General features: G+C 41.3%; 2 protein-coding genes across 14 annotated transcripts in view; both read right to left on the reverse strand.

Moving 5' to 3' along the window:
- LOC128862010 (JNK-interacting protein 3) overlaps positions 1–7094 on the reverse strand; it is a 45263-nt gene extending 38169 nt beyond the window's left edge. For all 13 annotated transcript variants that reach the window (XM_054100385.1, XM_054100391.1, XM_054100388.1 and 10 more), the window contains exon 1: positions 6322–7094. In XM_054100385.1, coding sequence (XP_053956360.1) covers positions 6322–6417 — 96 coding nt within the window. In that variant the 5' untranslated portion in view covers positions 6418–7094. The remainder of the gene's footprint in view (positions 1–6321) is intronic.
- Positions 7095–16622: 9528 nt separating this feature from the next.
- LOC128860644 (signal recognition particle 9 kDa protein) lies at positions 16623–17218 on the reverse strand. Its single transcript, XM_054098282.1, has 2 exons — positions 16995–17218; positions 16623–16941 (listed from the first exon to the last, which is right to left on the reverse strand). The coding sequence occupies exons 1-2, from the start codon at positions 17133–17135 to the stop codon at positions 16849–16851; spliced, it is 234 nt and encodes a 77-aa protein (XP_053954257.1). The 5' UTR covers positions 17136–17218; the 3' UTR covers positions 16623–16848.
- Positions 17219–17496: the final 278 nt, after the last annotated feature.

Consider the following 17496-nt stretch of genomic DNA (forward strand, 5'->3'; position numbering starts at 1 on the left):
TCGGAATTCGAAAACGGTAGCCAAAAGTTCGAGCGTAACTTTGGCAGTGTGAAAAGTTGCACCGTTCTGTTGAAACCAAATGTCGTCCATGTCATCCTCTTCAATTTTTGGAAACAAAAACTCGGTGAGCATGTCACGGTAACGCTCGCCATTTACTGTAACCGCGGAAGAAGAAGAAGACTCACCACTTTGGAAATAGGTTTTCAATATTTCCCAATTTTGTTCAAGCGTATAGCGTCCCATTTCGTAAATTTCAAACCTTTAAGTAAATTATGAACACATTTGACATGTCATTTGTGTTACCATTCTCAAAAAAATAGGTGCTTCAAAAAGCAAACGCTATATGACCCGCCCGATAGATGAATATTCCAATATTCCCCAGTTATATTTTCAAACAATTTATGATTTGCGACGTTTTAATTTTCATACATTTTCCATTGATTACTTCATAAAGAAAAACGTGTACTTTTTTTAATTTTTCACTCTTTGCGCAAAATGATAAAATGCCAAATTTACTACAAAACATGGGGTTCTACAACAAGGGATCCATTTACATTACACATCCGCCTTTGAGAATTTTTTCAGCTAAGATAGCTCTGATTTATTTTATGTTAACACCTCGGAACACTGAAATTTTGGGTCAAAGAGGAAGAGTAGAAACGGTAATAGCTTGTTGAGGTATCTGTATTTTTATTTATTTATTTAACAAACGCCAATCGGCAATATACATACAAATAAAAAGAGGGTACGGAATCAGAATTTATAGAGGGCTGGTAAGTAATACAATGATAAAGAATATGGGACAGACGGTTCTTGTGAAAAATCTATAGGATGATATTTTTGGCATTTCGCAGAAAAGTATCGTAGGTTCCACCATAGAAATCGAGAACACCATGAAGTGAGTTGACGCTGATGGCTATTCTATTGCACGGGCCGTGATAGACGTAGCTTTTGTAAGTAGCGACTATTTTCAGTAGACGACTATTCCTAAGAGTGAGACCAGCCGGGGCAAGCTCGAAGGAGCTGCGTACTTCCGGGGCATCAATAATACCATTTACCACTTTATAGAAGAACGCCAGATCAGTTATGCGACGGCGAGCCCGCAGACTGTTGATGTTGTACCGAATGTAGATATCTTCTGTAGCTGAAGCGGTTGATGATGAATGTCGGAAGGCTAAGGTCTTGCAGAGCTTACGCTGCACTCTTTCAAGTCTAGTAATGCCTGCTTCAGTGTATGGAGACCAGATTATGGATCCGTACTCCAGTATTGGAAGAACTTGAGTTTTGAAAAGACAAATCAGGGAGTAGGGATTCTTTAAGTCCTTACTATTCCTAGTTATAAATCCGAGTATCTTAAAAGCAAGTAAGGGAGTGCGCGATCTCGAGAAGCACATCACAGCACACTTTTTAAAGTTGAGATCCAATTTGTTCCTTGCACACCAGCCAGAGAGATTATGGACGTCCTGTTGTAGTAGATGACTATCCAGCACACTAGTGATTGATCGATAAACTTTAAGATCGTCTGCAAAGAGTAGGTATTCCGAGTTGAAGTCGTTACCAATATCATTCACGAATATGCTGAAAAGAATCAGACCGAGATGAGAACCTTGCGGAACACCAGAGTTAGCCACATATTCATTGGATAGGTGGCCATCCACTTTGACCTGCAGGTGCCTACCAGCTAGATATGACCTAAGCCAGTCTAACGCTTCGCCGCAAACGCCATATTTCCTGAGCTTGTATAGCAAGATGTCATGGTCAACTCGATCGAACGCTTTTCTGAAGTCAGTATAGCTGATATGAACACAGGTGTTGATATTCAGTGAGTTCAGTAGATAGTTGGTGCAGGCGAAAAGGTTAGTTGACGTTGAACGCCTACTAATAAAACCATGCTGCCTTGTGGTAATGATTGGATCAAAAGCAGCAGAGAGTTTCGGTAGGATCAGCTTTTCAAAAAGTTTAGCCAAGGCCGACTGAATGCAGATTGGCCGATAATTCGTGACTGTATTCTTTGGACCTTCTTTATGAATGGGGCTGATGTACGAGAGTTTCCAGTCTGTAGGAAAAACACCACACTGCAGAGACGATTGGAAAATGTGTGTCAGCGGTTCACAGAGGCCATTGGCGCAGTTCTTAAGAAAGGCATTCGGTAGGCCATCAGGTCCCGCACCTTTACTAGGATCTACGGAGTTCAGTTGCTTAAAGACATTATCAAAGGTAACCTCAAAGTCATTTAAGTTTACCGATTGCGTGTAAGGGTGTGAGTGTGCTAGGGTTACGCTATCGTCAGACACCGGTGCATATATGCTTTTAAAGAACTGTGCAAATAAGTTACTGATCTCTACGCCACTTGATGCTGGTTGATTATCCCAGACCATGGATGCTGGAATGTCACTGTTTCCTCGCTTCTTATCCTTGATATAATTCCAGAACGCTTTGGTATCACCTTTCAGTAACCCTTCTACCCTATCAACATACGCATTATAACACTTGTTGCAGAGATTTTTGCACTCTTGTCTCAGGTTACTAAAGAGTGTGTAGTTTTGCCTGGTTTTCTGTTTTTTATACTGTGTGTGCGCTGCTTTTTTCAGGATGATTTTCTCAGTTAATTCCCTAGAAAACCAAGGTGGAAATCTACTGGGTTTGCTGAAGTAAACCGGCACGAATTGGGTAACACCTTCCTGAATAATGTTGTAGAGCCAACGCAGTTTTTCATCAACAGATTTTTGCTGGTATAAATCTGTCCAATTGGTTCTCATAAAAAAGACATTCAAGCTGGCATAGTCCGCCTTCTTGAAAGCATAGTTAGGGATACCGACCGGTGTTAAGCTAGGCTGGAAGTTGAGCTGACAGGCTAGGACCGGGTGATACTTGTCCTCAGGAACCAGAGCAACAGTTCCATACGGGATTGTGCCGGTGTTGCTGAAGCAAAGGTCGAGTAAGTTTCCCTGCTCATTGAATACACGATTGCATTGCTTGCATCCGGATGTAGAATAGCTGTCGTATAACAATCTCGTGCATTCATTTCTGGGTGAGCTACTTGCCATGTTGAAGTCACCAAGGACCAATAGACTGGCATTCTGGAAGCTATCGGAAAGAAAAGAGATAGCAGATAAGTGCGTGTGATAGGCTTCGTACGTGGTATGTGGCGGTATATAGACACAGTCTAAAATAAGATTGTCATTGTTAATCTTAATTTTAATAAAGAGTTCCTCAATATTGTTCTCCTTGATTTGAATCGATTCTACTTGAATGTGCCGTTTTGTAGCACACCTCCACCACGCTGACAACCACTCGTTGCCTGGTTACGATCTCTGCGATAGATGTTGTAAGTGGGGTCCAGTACTTCACCGTCATGTATAGCGGGCTGTAGCCAGGTTTCGGTAATGCAGATGATATCGTAGTGACTAATTGACGTGGCTTTGAGAAATTCACAGAGTTTTGTGCGTAGACCGCGAACGTTCTGGTAGTAGACGGTGAGATTTGTCACTTTCCTCCTCCTCTCTGATCGAACGAAAATTCTTTGTTACTATTTTCGGTATGCCATTCACATATTTTATTGTCTTGCTCAAATCACCATTCTTCTCAAGGGAGGCAAGGTCAGAGCGTAAGCTCTTCAGATATTCCTGCTGTGTTGGAGTGAGATCCGGTTTGATGGCGTTACCATCAGCTGGCTTACTTTTGAGTAAGGTGATTGCATCCGTTGCAGTTGGGGTCACTACAAGTAGTGGACGGGAACGACCTGGTGTGTGACGTCCCAGTTTACGAAGTTTTAGGCCAGTTGAGTCACAAGATAACTCTGGTGGCAGGATAGAAGACAGACTTGATCTATCATCCTCAAGCCGCTCTTTTCCAGTTGATTTAGATGATTCAGGGACGTTGAATTATTATTCAACGTATTTTAATTAATTAATTTTTTTTTTTTTTTCAAAATCCCAGTCGTTGTATCTAAGCGTTTTCCCCTTTTCAATGCATTTATTAAAATTCAATAACTCCTAATAAATTGCACATTAAATATAGATTTTGATTTCTTTTTATAATGGACAAATATAGTATAAAATATAATTGCAAAAAAAAATATATAATAAATAATTGCATATATAAATTTTAAAACTTTATATTAATAGATTCAATACTTTGAATTGCAATGAATCGACTGTCTGTGCTTGAATATAACCTTTTTTTCTAGCCAATAATTAAAATATAAGTTTAATGATTTAAATGTTGTATATTTTCAAACATTAAGAAACAAAGAAATGCAATAAAAATTGCATATCTGGATATCAGTTAATTAAATTTATTTAATTTCAATTTTATTGTGTCGATATTTATGAAACAAACAAATAAATTAAACAAAATAAAAATTCTCCCCTCTCGAACCCAAAAAGGAAAGAATTTCTTTGAAATTTTACCCCCTTCACCGTCTTGGTGAATATTGTGATTTTTAAATAAATAAAAAAATTTCAAAAATTAAGTTCCGCCTGTTAAATTGTGAAAGCACGAATAATTACGAAATATTATCTGCCGGCAGTATGTTTTTTTTTTTTCAAAATTTAGTTCAATAAAGTTTTGATTAAAAATAACTTGTTTTCACTTTCTCTAATCTCCTTTTTGTTTATTTATTTTATTTATTCCTGTACTTACGTTGACTTCTTTTTTGAAGTCCAAAAGGAGAGGGGTGTTACTTGAGTGAGCTTGGGAGGGCACGGGAATAAGTGGTTAGTGTCGTGTGGAGTACCTTCCCATGCCGAATTTATGTATATTGAGTAGGTCCTGCTCGATTCTGTGCCAAGATGATGCAGGTCTTGCGAACCACATAGAATTCTTAGTCCTTTATGAGTGGTCGTTGGACTCCAATCACGGTATTCTGGGATAGAAGTTTATAAGGGTGGTAAGAGATTCCCCATGAGTGCCTTTTATAGCCTGCCTGTGAATAGGTCCAGTGGAAGTTATGCTAAGCGCTGTCAGTTAAACCGAAGAGATGTCTCCTGACGTGCCTGGGAGGTGACACAATCTCCAACAATTATCTGCAGGTGTGGTTCCTGCTATAGCATCCTAATAGGAATTGTTTGCTCTACTATACTCACTGTGAAGATTTTGCAAAGAGACCTCAGATGCATCGCGTGACTGGTCTGACAACAGAACTGTGGCAGATTTGAAACTTCATGCACCGTGTGCCAGGCGACTGGATGGACGCAGCATTTGTTTTCTTGATGACCACCTGAATCTCACCGCTTTGTGTGAAACCGTCTGGTAACACGGCTCTGGTATCTGTCAACTGAAGGATGTAGTAGAAAGTGCCACTTCGTGTCCGACGAAACATAATCACGGAATGTGATTGCCACTGTGTCGTTAGGCGTTATAAGATTTGACAGATACCTTAAGGTGTACTACAGCTTACTCACACCAGGGTGGAAGTTGCACGTTTTCAATTTATCTACCAGTTACCCATAATCTCCTTAAAAAGCGCTGCAGCAGCAGTGATCACCTTGCGGAATAAGCATTCACCCACGCGTATATCGATGGGTACGGGAAGAGCGGCGAATGTGTAACGGTGAATTCCTCAAAGCCGATCTATTCAGCTTTATTAAAGTTAATATTGGAGCGGTGATTCGCGGAAATACAATCGGCAGGTTTGTCAATCGAGGCGATAATGGGTGAATAGCCTGATGCAAGAAATAGCTGGGTCGACATGTTATTAATTAGACCAGTGGTAGCAATTCTTAATTCAGCAGAGCCGCTGTAGTTACCCACTATCCTAGTGGGACCATTGTAATTTACTGTGCTGAATGTCGAATTGTCTATCAGCCTTTTCAAAATTTGACAGGTTTTACAGCCAGTGGTCGTGATGCGACTTGAAGTCAACCACTACTAATCGGCTTCCTCCTTTGATAAGCACACCAATCTCTTCATGTTTCATAGTTAGAACAAAAAAAAATTCAATATAATTTAAGGGATACAAAACCAATTCGTTTCTCTACACTATACTTAGAGTTTTATGAACTCCATTACTAACGGCGAATTGTTATCTGTCGGTAGTTTAAATAACTTTTAACCAAATCAGCGTAGATAAAAATTCGTGTATATTTACATATTTGATTTGTCATATGCATATACATACATACATAAGTATGTACAAACAATTGCCTTAATTGTATATACATATGAATTTGTGTTGATTTAATTTCAAATCTTGGGATTGTAAAACAACTCACAACGTGGCAATGCTTTGTTGTTGTTTTTAAATAGATTTTTTATATATTGTATATTATTTCATTATTCCTTTTAATAAAAGCAAACATTATCAACTGTCTTACGAACCTTCTCTGACATGACCATATTGTTGTCCTCGGTGCCATAAACCGTCTCAGCTCCAGGCTGAGGTCCGTGGTTGTTGAGCATTGTGTCGTCGTCCATTGTGACTCTTGATTATTTGTATTTTTTATTCTAATTCCAATTCACGCGCACTGTCTACTTGTGTGATTTTTTACCAACACTTTTTTAACATACTTGGTTAAATCGAAGGAGAACTACTCCCCATACGATGACGTGCCACTTGTTATAGGATTGCTGAAATACGAAGGGGTGTGGGCGGGGGAAAGTGGCGAAAAAGGCTACTCACACTATGGTCTACTTCTCCTACGTCGTCGTCCTTTCCAACAACCAGCCTGGGATCCACCACCCACAACGTCGATTTTTTACACTTTAAAATATTTTCATTAATTTCTTTCGATTTATTATTAAACACATAGTACACTTATATTTTTGATATATGTTTTTCTAATTAGTTATCACTTTTTTCATTTCACTTTTGCGATTTTCTTTTTCTATTGATGAATGAATTTAGACTGCGAACACATATATACATATAAACGCCTTCCCTCTCTGATTGTCACTATTATTTGACTAGATTTATTGCAATATGGTACAATCACTATGAACTTCACTTTTCACATTTTTATGCTTCCATACTCATTTATTAAAAAATGTATGTGTTTTTGAAATAATTTTCATTTTTGTTCCGTAATTGCGAATTTTATATCGACCAATTTCGTCTGATACAACTAGCCAGCATGAAAATTTTTCTAATTACCTCTTGCGTTTGACATTCTTCGATTTTTCTTTTGATTTGACATAGGGCGAAATCAGTTGGGCATTGTGAATTAAACAAAGCAATAGGCAGGGCGAATTCAATTGTGGTAAGACAACCTCAAATATATATATTAATTTTATAAAAATTAAAGCTTCAGAATAGGCAAGAATAACACGATCCACCATTCTTGATTTTATATTATATGTTTTTATATTCAATGTTAAAATTTCGATGGAAATAAATGGTCTTATATAAAATCATAATTCCATTGTGACCTACTTCATGGTATGGCATATTAAGAGTTAGATTTTTAAATTTGAAAATTAGCAAGTATTTAACGGGATTTTACATCCACAACGTTAAGTATTAACATGATACGTATTTCCTTCATTAACTCCAGCAAAGGCTGGAGCAGAATTCCACAACTTGGCCCTGGGTTGTCTTGAGTAAAGCGAGTGGATGCTCGGATTTTAGTCGCCTTTTACAACAAGTATGCCTTACTGAGGGTATATTCTAACCCCTAATCCGCAGGAGGGAAAAATATGTTTAATTATAATTATATCATTTCTTAAATATGCAAATAAAATACCAACAAACTGCATACATATGTATGTATATGTATGCCACGATGGTATCGCCCAAGTATCCTCTGAGAAGCTTCCGAACATTCGTTTGAGACCAAGCTAATGTGAGAGGGCGAAGTAATTCAGGATCTCTGGTTATACGATGGGTTTGAGACCCATCACGTAAAAATCCTCCCCCAATGAAAATGAAAACAAAAGCTCGGATGAGAACTGCCTACTCTGATTACGACTCTTGCAAACGAACTAAGGATTATGATTTGAATGGAATGCCTGCTCCTTTAATGCGGAATGTGTCTCTGCCGGCTGGTTGATGTCCTCGTAAGAGCAAAGGCTGGTATTACTGCCATTCAGAGAAGCGATGCACGGGGCAAGATAAAAGGGGCATTGGGGCCTTGCAACGTCTACTACAGCTGTCATGTAAAGGAGCGCAAATTCGGTTGTGGACTTGACTTCGTCGTAGTCCTGAACAGGTCTTAAGACGCTACCACCCGTTGTACTTATTGCACCTAACCGAGGTGGAGTTCGGGTGGAGGCGTTTGTGGTAGATGCAGCAATGGAATAACTCTGGTCCAGGGTTGGGTTCACCGCCAGCCCTGAATAGAAGTAATCCCTTGCAGCAGGTTTGCTCCTGTGACGAAAGATTGAGGGGCGGATACGGTACAATAGACAGGGCTAGTTTACTGGGGCGACAGCCTTTGGTAGGGAAAAACCCGAGTCATTGCGGTAACGTAGAACCGGCTACCTTTCTCTTCAGAGCTGGTATCGAACCCAACCCTAAACCAGAGGTATTCTATTGCTGCGTTTGCCATAAAAGGGTGGTGCCACCTGAAGACTTGCTCAGGCCTTGAGTCACATAGGGAGGGGTCCACACGGTTTGTGGCCACGTGTTGCTCCCACCCTCAGGTCCCAGCCTCATCGGCCCTCTTGCTCCAGCCACAGACCGGAATATCAGTCAATCATGCCGCAATAACAACAGCGGAACACACAGCAGGACCAATCCCTCATACCCCGATAATCCTCCCGAGGAGCTTCAAGTTTCTCCAAATCAACTACAACATACTTACCTATGAGCAAGATAGATGAGATAATTGGCTCCATGAGCCGTCATGGAATCACAATAGCTGCGGTCCAAGAGACAAAACTGCACGCTAGCTGCTCCCTGATAACCAGGGACGTCTATAACGTTTATAGTCCACTCACCTGTCTTTCTCGCGTTTTCACTACGAGGAATCTACAACTTTCCCCCTACTAAGTCCACGGCGACCCTCTTCACCGCCTGGACAAAGAAGGTCAATCTACAACTCAAGGTCAAAGTCGACGACACACCAATACTGACTGTAAACAACTCCAAAATTTTGGGAGTGACCTTCGTAAATTTGATCTCCTTCTCTGCACACACAACCGCGATTGGTACTTAAGTCCAAAACTGCAACAACAACAACGACTTCAAATCGCTAGCCGGCAGTACTTGGGCAAAGACAAAGAAATGTTGCTATCGACATTTAAACCAATTAGCTGGCCGGTTCTAAGCTATGCTGCGCCTGTCTTGTCACCTTGAACTAGTGACACGCAGTTGATAAAGCTCCAGACTTGCCAAACACTGCTATTCGGACAGCGACGAGATTACTCCTGATGTCCCCTCTACAACACCTACATAATGAGGCACAGATGCTCCCTGTAAAACACCACAACAGACTACTTAGCAAACAGTTTATACTAGGGTGCTACCGCAGGTTTTACCCTTGTAGACACCTGCTTGAACCAGAGTCGCCTCCCAGGCACGTCAGGAGGCCCCACTTTAATTACTCCGACGAGATCCAGGACAAAACAAATCGACAACTACTGGACCGGACAGTGCTTAGACAGACAATTAACGACATTCATCGGGATATTCTTACCACCTTCTTAAGCTCCAGACACCCGAATGTCGTAATCGGAATCCAACCACCATCCGCAGTAGATGAAGAGCTCCAGCTACCCCGAAAGGCCCACGTAACCTTGACACAGGGGGTGAAGTGTACGTTGCTTCTTGGGGAAATGCACACAGAGGCGTATGGCAGTTGTGCCAGTAGCCTAAAGACCGACCATTGTGGCAGAATGCCACTCCTGCACGAGGTGCCCCTGCTTTTAACCAAAAATGGCGGATCTAGAGAGGCATAACTCGAAAAAACCCGTAATCCTAGGTGTAATTCGAACCGTGCCTATAGGATGAATGGCACTACGTAAGTGTGTCTTATAACGGTGACTTCCAGATATCGGGCGCCCTCTGGTTGTAATTAGCCTTACCGCGACACCGGGGCACTGTCGTGGCTCGAGCTTCCCTTCCCCTTCACTCGTGGGACCACATGGCAGAGTTAAACAATTCATTAAAAAAGGCAGGAGTGCCCAATATAAACCAGGTCGATAACGACCTTTCGGTAAATAGTGCCGAACTACCTACAACATCGCAGGCAGCTAAGGGCAAACAATGCCCTCCAACTGTCAGCGAAATCACGGATATGGAAGTTGACGACGTGGCCTTGGGGCCAGACGGCAAAGCTACCATATCACCAGAGGAAGAGGAGAAACTATTATCTTCTCCCACTTGTGACACAGGAAGAAAGGACGAAGACAAGGTGCGGCTTTGCGGTGCCGCCAGAAAACGCCTGAAGTACTTCCTGAGAAAAGGTCACAGCATCGACGAGGCAAGAGAGTTGGCTCAAAAACCAGCTGATCTGAAGCGACAACGCTCCAGCAGCACCACGCCAAAGCAAAGCTCCCCTAAGCGTGCCAATTTACAGGGGAGCTCTAGCGTTGGAAAAAAGGCAGTAGAGACTACCGAAACGGAAGGGCCAAAGGCAGCAGTGCCTAATCCAGAAGTCAAGGTAGACTCAACAAAAATGTCTTACAAAGACGCGGCGTGCAGCACGAAGTTGGGAATAATTCCTCATGATTATCCAACTACGGTATGGTCGACGGAGAGACTAACGGCCATACAACATGCTATCCTGGAGGCGATAAGGAAAAAGCAGACTGGGGCTGCAAAGCCCAAATTTAATAGCTGCACCTTTCGCCCAGGATATATAGTTATATCATGTGGCTGCGATGAAACGGCTAGTTGGCTAAAGGAAGTAGTTCCTAAGCTGAAGCCGTGGAAAGATGCACAGCTGAAGATTGTGCAGGAAGCGGACATACCGCGCCCACAAATCTTCGTTGGTCACTTTCCAGAATTGGACAGCACCACAACTGAGGATATTATTAGCCTCCTCGACGGCCAAAACGAGGGCCTCAACACAAATGACTGGCGGGTGCTCAACAGAGTGCGCAAGGGTACTGTGGTAGAAATTACCATTGCTATCGACCCTATCTCCGCAGAAGTCATAAAGACTTCCAACAACTGGCTGAACTACGGGTTCGGTAAAACCCAACTTCGGCCAAAATCTAAAGGCCCGATTGATCCGCCTAAGGTTATCGAAAAGGACTCTGAACCCTCGGCGAAAAAAAGCTCTGAGGAAGCGGGAACTTTGACTCCAACGGCTTCAATAGCCCAGGACGAAAAGGCCAGCTGCTCCAGACAAGAGGCAGGAAAGCCAACAACATCCGGCACATGGCGCCATAACGTGGCCGAGGGTATTCGCATGCGACCCCCGCTGCAGGCTGATAAAAAAGCGCACAGCCACAGCCACAAAAAGGATCGAAGAGGGGATCAGATGTCCGCTGAGGAAGCAGTCCTGCTGAAAAGCAACGGAGGCAAAAAAAAGGCAGCCATTGCCAAACGAAGGTTCACTAGATGACCTGGCCTAAGCGTAAATCTTACAACACCAGAAGGCAACTCGGATGCCTTCAAATAAATCTCCATCACGCAAAAGCAGCCTCGGACGTGCTTACGAAGAGATTTAACCAAGAACTCTTGGATGTAGCTTTCATTCAAGAACCATGGGTACGTAAAGGAGTCGTTCTGGGACTCCAGAGCGTAAACGGTAAGTTGATATATGCTGCCAACAAAGACCGTCCCAGAGCGGCGTTGATAATAAATAATCAACTAACCTTTATCCCAATATCACAGTTCATTACAGAAGACCTGGTGGCGATTTGGGTAAAAGTGCCAACGAGCAAAGGTGAGCATGAGGTAGTACTTGCCTCCGCCTACCTTCCAGGAGATGAGGTCACTGCTCCAACAAGGGAGGTTATAGCCCTGGTGGAATATTGCCAGCAAAAACGTCTCCGGTGGATCCTCTGCTGTGATGCAAATGCGCACCACACAGCGTGGGGAAGCACAAACATCAATCCAAGAGGTGAGTACCTTATTGAATTTCTACTTAGGTATAATATATCAATCCTAAACCGAAGCAACGAACCTACATTCATTAATGCAATCAGAGGTGAAGTCCTTGACATCACTCTCTCTAGCCATAATGTTTTGTCCGAAATCTCAAATTGGCATGTGTCAGAGGAAACATCTATGTCGGATCACAGACATATTAGATTCGATATAGGTGCAACCAAACCACAAATGACAATTTACAGAAACCCCAGAAAAACTAACTGGGACTACTTTCACTTCCATTTAGAACAAAGTGTTAACTGCTCTAAGCGTCACATTCAGCTTATATCTGAGCTTGAGTTCGAATCGAACGAACTACATTCAAACCTAATATCTGCGTTTCAGGAAAGTTGCCCAGTAAAAGTGAAAAAGCCACAAAGAAATGTTCCTTGGTGGAATAGTACACTTTCCAACCTCCGTAAAGAAACAAGAACCCTATGGAATAGAGCTAAAGCAATGGGGGACTGGTCCTCCTACTCAACAGCCCTAACCAACTACAATAAAGAATTGAGGAAATCTAAAAGGGCTACTTGGAGGAATCACTCTGAAAAGATTTGTAGTCTTCCGGATGCTGTTCGAATCCAAAAAGCCCTACTAAAAGATCACTCAAACGGCATTAGCACCCAGACGGAAGCTACACAAGGAATCCAGAGGAAACCAGTCAACTTCTGCTGGACACTCACTTCCCTGGATCACTTGTGCTAGACGAGATCTCTGTACCGGCAGAAACTACTACATCTGCGGGTGCTGAGAACTTAAAACTAGCAAACAAGCTATTCCATGAAAAGCGGGTACAATGGGCGATATCAACATTCAGCCCATACAAATCTCCTGGTCCTGATGGGATATTCCCCTGTCTCTTACAGCAGGGTGCACACCATATTATCCCTAATTTGACCAGCCTATACAAAGCAAGCTTACTGCTAGGATATTTGCCTACAAAATATGCTGAGGTTAAGGTCGTATTTATTCCAAAGGTAGGGAAAAAACCCGAACAATTGCCTAAATCATACAGACCAATTAGTCTCAGCTCATTTTTCCTCAAAACAATGGAAAAGATAGTTGATCAGTATATTAGGGAATACAATCTAGCTAAATTCCCACTGCATCGACTTCAATTTGCCTATCAACAGGGAAAATCCACTGAGACTGCAATACACAGCCTGGTAACAGTTATTGAAAAGGCTATTGAGTCCAAACAGATAGCTCTATGTGCATTTATTGACATATCAGGAGCTTTTGATAACACCTCCTATGAGGCAATCTATAATGCCCTATATCTAAAGGAGGTACCTGAACCCATCACTAGATGGATAATATTCATGCTGAAATCTAGGACGATCAGCACCGAACTAGGAGGAACAATCAAATCTATTAAAGCCACAAGAGGTTGCCCTCAAGGTGGCGTACTCTCACTTCTTCTGTGGACTCTAGTCATAGATGAACTTCTCCACAAACTGAATAACCTAGGATTTCACACTCAGGGTTACGCTGATGACCTAGTAGTTTATGTATTAGGCTGGCATGAGGAAACCATTTCGGATCGCATGCAGCAAGCCCTTACAATAATAAACAAATGGTGCACGGAAAAAGGGCTCTCCATCAACCCATCCAAAACAACTCTTGTACCGTTTACTAGGAGAAGGAACATAAATCTCAAATGTCCGACCCTTAATAGAACAACACTTGAACTCTCGACAGAAGCGAACTATCTTGGCGTTAGTCTTGACAAAACGCTTACGTGGAACTCCCATATTGAGAGAGTTACTTCAAAAGCCACAAGGGCATTCTTTGCCTGTACAAGGCTTTTTGGCAAGACATGGGAACTAAGCCCTAGAATGACCTTCTGGACATTCACCACAGTTGTAAAACCCATAGTCACCTATGCATCTTTAGCATGGTGGCCCAAGGTCAAGCAAAGAAAGGCGGCAAACGAATTAAGCAAACTGCATCGCCTGGTATGTGTTGGCATTACAGGGGCTATGAAAACGTGTCCCACGGATGCATTGGGTGTGCTCCTGAACATACCACCGCTTCCAATTCTAATTGAAAGGGAAGCTCGCTCGAGTGCCTTAAGACTAAAAGGTACAGTGCACTCGCGGTAACTCGAATAGCCGCTAAGTCGAACGACGTGCTAACTCGAACACATTTTTCCCCCTATTGACTTCTTTGTAACTCGAACAATAAAAAAGCGCTATAACTCGAACAAAAAAACAAATTTATTTGTACACACATTCTTTTCAAACATGTATATTTTGTACATAGATACATATGTAATAGTCTATGTATATAAATTATATGTATACTAGTGTATTGTCCATATGAATATTTCGGCGTTAATATCCCGTTAGTTTTCTGGGAACAACATCTTGCATTGACCAAATTGCTTTAAATTTGCCATTTGTAGTGTATCAATGCACGTGAGTAATGGATCGTAAAAGGTTGAAGTGTTTAACATTAAAAGAGAGGGCTGAAGTCCTTAACAAAATTAAACGTGGACGTAGTGTTACTTCTTTAGCGAAGGAATATGGGGTAGCCAAGTCCACCATAAGTCTTATAAAAAAGAAAGATAAGGCAATTTATGGCTTGCACTAACGCTACCGGCAACCATAAGCTTAAACTTCTCGTTATTGACAAAGCAAGAAATCCTCGTGTTTTCAAAAATTTTAACTGTCCGGTGGAGTACAAAAATTCCAAATCAGCCTGGATGACTTCGGCGATTTTCAAAGACTGGTTTCATAATTCGTTCGTGCCGCAGGTAAAATCCAGATTCATTAAAACAATTTTTTTAACCAAGTTAAATGACTTTAATATTTAGGTAAGGAAATATTTGAAAGATGGGGGACTACCTGAGAAGGCTCTTCTTCTAATTGATAATGCCCCATCACATCCCAACGAAATCGAATTAAAGTCCGAGGATGGTTTAATTTTAACTATGTTTATGCCGCCGAATGTGACACCATTGATCCAGCCAATGGACCAAAATGTAATTCGTATAACGAAACTATACTACAGAAATTTTCTACTGGCTTCCATTTTCAACAATCGATCGAAAAATCGATATCGATGTCTGTTTTTTTAACATAGCACACTCAATTGATAAGTCGAACAAATTCGATAAATCGAACAGCGCCTGTTTTAATTAGTTCGAGTTATCGCGAGTGCACTGTATATCTGAACTTAAAAGTGGGAATATGAAAGGACATTTAAAGATCTTAGAAGACTTCCTACACAGTCCCATTCTTCATAGGGATGATATACTATCACCCAAACCAATACTCTTCAGGAACTTCCAAGTTATAATCAATGAACGAACAGACTGGAGAACTAACTCTATCACTTTCAAACCTGGCTCCCAGCTATGGTTTACTGATGGGTCCAAATTGGAAAATGGTAGAACAGGGGCAGGAATCAATGGGCCCAAATTCAAAAAATCGATTCCGATGGGATCCTACCCAACTATATTCCAGGCAGAAATACATGCCATCGAAATATGTGTGAGAGAATGCCTTAGGAGGAAAATGAGAGGTACTCATATCTACATACTTTCAGATAGCCAAGCGGCTCTAAAAGCCCTTCTATCAACAACTATCACCTCTAAATTGGTAAATGATTGCCTAAACCTTCTAAATACGTTAGGAAACCTCAACACAGTAACACTATGTTGGATTCCGGGACATGAAGGACATGTGGGAAATGAAATGGCTGATGACCTTGCAAAACAAGGAGCAAATATGCAACTTACTGGTCCTGAGTCTTTCTGTGGACTAACAAAAGGCCACATAAATGAATTCCTTAGGAAATGGGAAGAAAGAAAACTTGCCGCACACTGGCTAAACTGTGCCGGTCAGCGTCAAGCTAAACTATTCCTAAGTCCCAACAAAGGAATATCTGACAAACTTCTCTCACTAAACAGAGTAGATCTGCGTCTTTTAACTGGATACCTTACAGGACACTGCAGCCTGAGGTACCATCTAAATAACATTGGTCTATCCGAGACCAATGTCTGCCGCTTTTGCGAAATGGACATAGAAAGCTCAGAACATGTGCTTTGTGAATGTCCTGCGTTGGGCAGACAAAGACTTCACCACCTTGGTGGTATCGTAGTATCTCCATGCAATCTTTGGAACAACAAACCCAAAACTGTGCTAAAATTTCTAAAAAGCCTAAAACTCTAGGGTTACAAAATAGGCCTTTCACAATAGATCAACTCTGGTCGCAGTGCGTAATGGCCTTCTAATAATAATAATAACCTTGACACAATTACGTTTGGGATACTGTAACATGTTAAACTCCTACTTATCCAGAGTTGACCCCAACATACTAAACATATGTCCAGCATATGCTAGTACTGCTACAACTGGCGCGCTTTGTTAAACTCGTTCAAAAATCGCTTAAGTGGTTATCACGCCAATCAAGAAGAAAAAAAATGTAGTACCTTCACAAGAAGGATAGAATGTAATTCGTGGTAGTTCCACAGAGCTCCCAACAACGATAAGTAATTTTCATAGAATGAAACATTTGGCACTCTCTTTCATCTTCGGCTGCGGGCACTTACTATAAGACTGAGCCCAAGAACAGGGACCAATGTACATTTGAATTGATTAAGCAGATATGTGAGATGACAACACCATATAGATCATTAACTTTACTATAAAAAGAAAGGATTTATTATATATCATTATCTTCGCATTTAACAATAAATTAAAAGCATTTCATGGAAATGTTTTCGATAAAAGACGGTGCTAGCCGTCTACAACTCCACTCAATAAGTGGTTTCAAAGCTAGCATTAATTCGATGCTATTTAAATTTAAATTACTCTGTGCCCACTTTCGCACCCCTTCAAATTTGTTTCTGCTGCTCTTTATTACTCCTTGGATGCCATATGTCCCATTAGATTGCCTGAAAGCTTTTCGATTTTCTTCAAATCGGGCATATTTTCTGCTTTGTATTGGATGCACTGTAAGTTATAAAGTGAGAATAACTACGTGTAAGCAACAACATTGCACCTACTTTCACATTGTCAGTCATTTTCAGGAGTATGTGTCCCTTCGAGTGGACGTATTTCATTGTGTATCGGCAGTTCTGTGGATTCGCCATGTACATGGACTCAGCAGCAATTTCAAAATCTTCCCAGTTTTTTACAAATACCATTTTTAATATTTTCGCATAAATAACTAAACTTCACAAATAATAAATGTGGATGCAAAGTGAACGTCAAACGTCACTATTTGCTTACTTGTCACTTCTCATTACGTCCTTAATGTTGCCAGACTCGTAGACACGATGTGACACTGTAAGCAAGTCGACTCAAGATACCTAAGTTCGCTCCTCGTGTTCAAATTATTTCAAGAGATTGAACCGAAAATCTATTAGTTAATTAATCAATAAATTTATCTCACCCTTAAACAACGTTTTATTACTTTAATTAGGCGAACCCTGAAGTCATTTTTGATTTTTTTTCGACGAGTGCTGTCATAGTTGCCAACCTAATACTTTAAGCACTAGATTTAAT

The sequence above is a fragment of the Anastrepha ludens genome, chromosome 4 (assembly GCF_028408465.1).
Source record: "Anastrepha ludens isolate Willacy chromosome 4, idAnaLude1.1, whole genome shotgun sequence".
Classification (NCBI taxonomy): domain Eukaryota; kingdom Metazoa; phylum Arthropoda; class Insecta; order Diptera; family Tephritidae; genus Anastrepha; species Anastrepha ludens.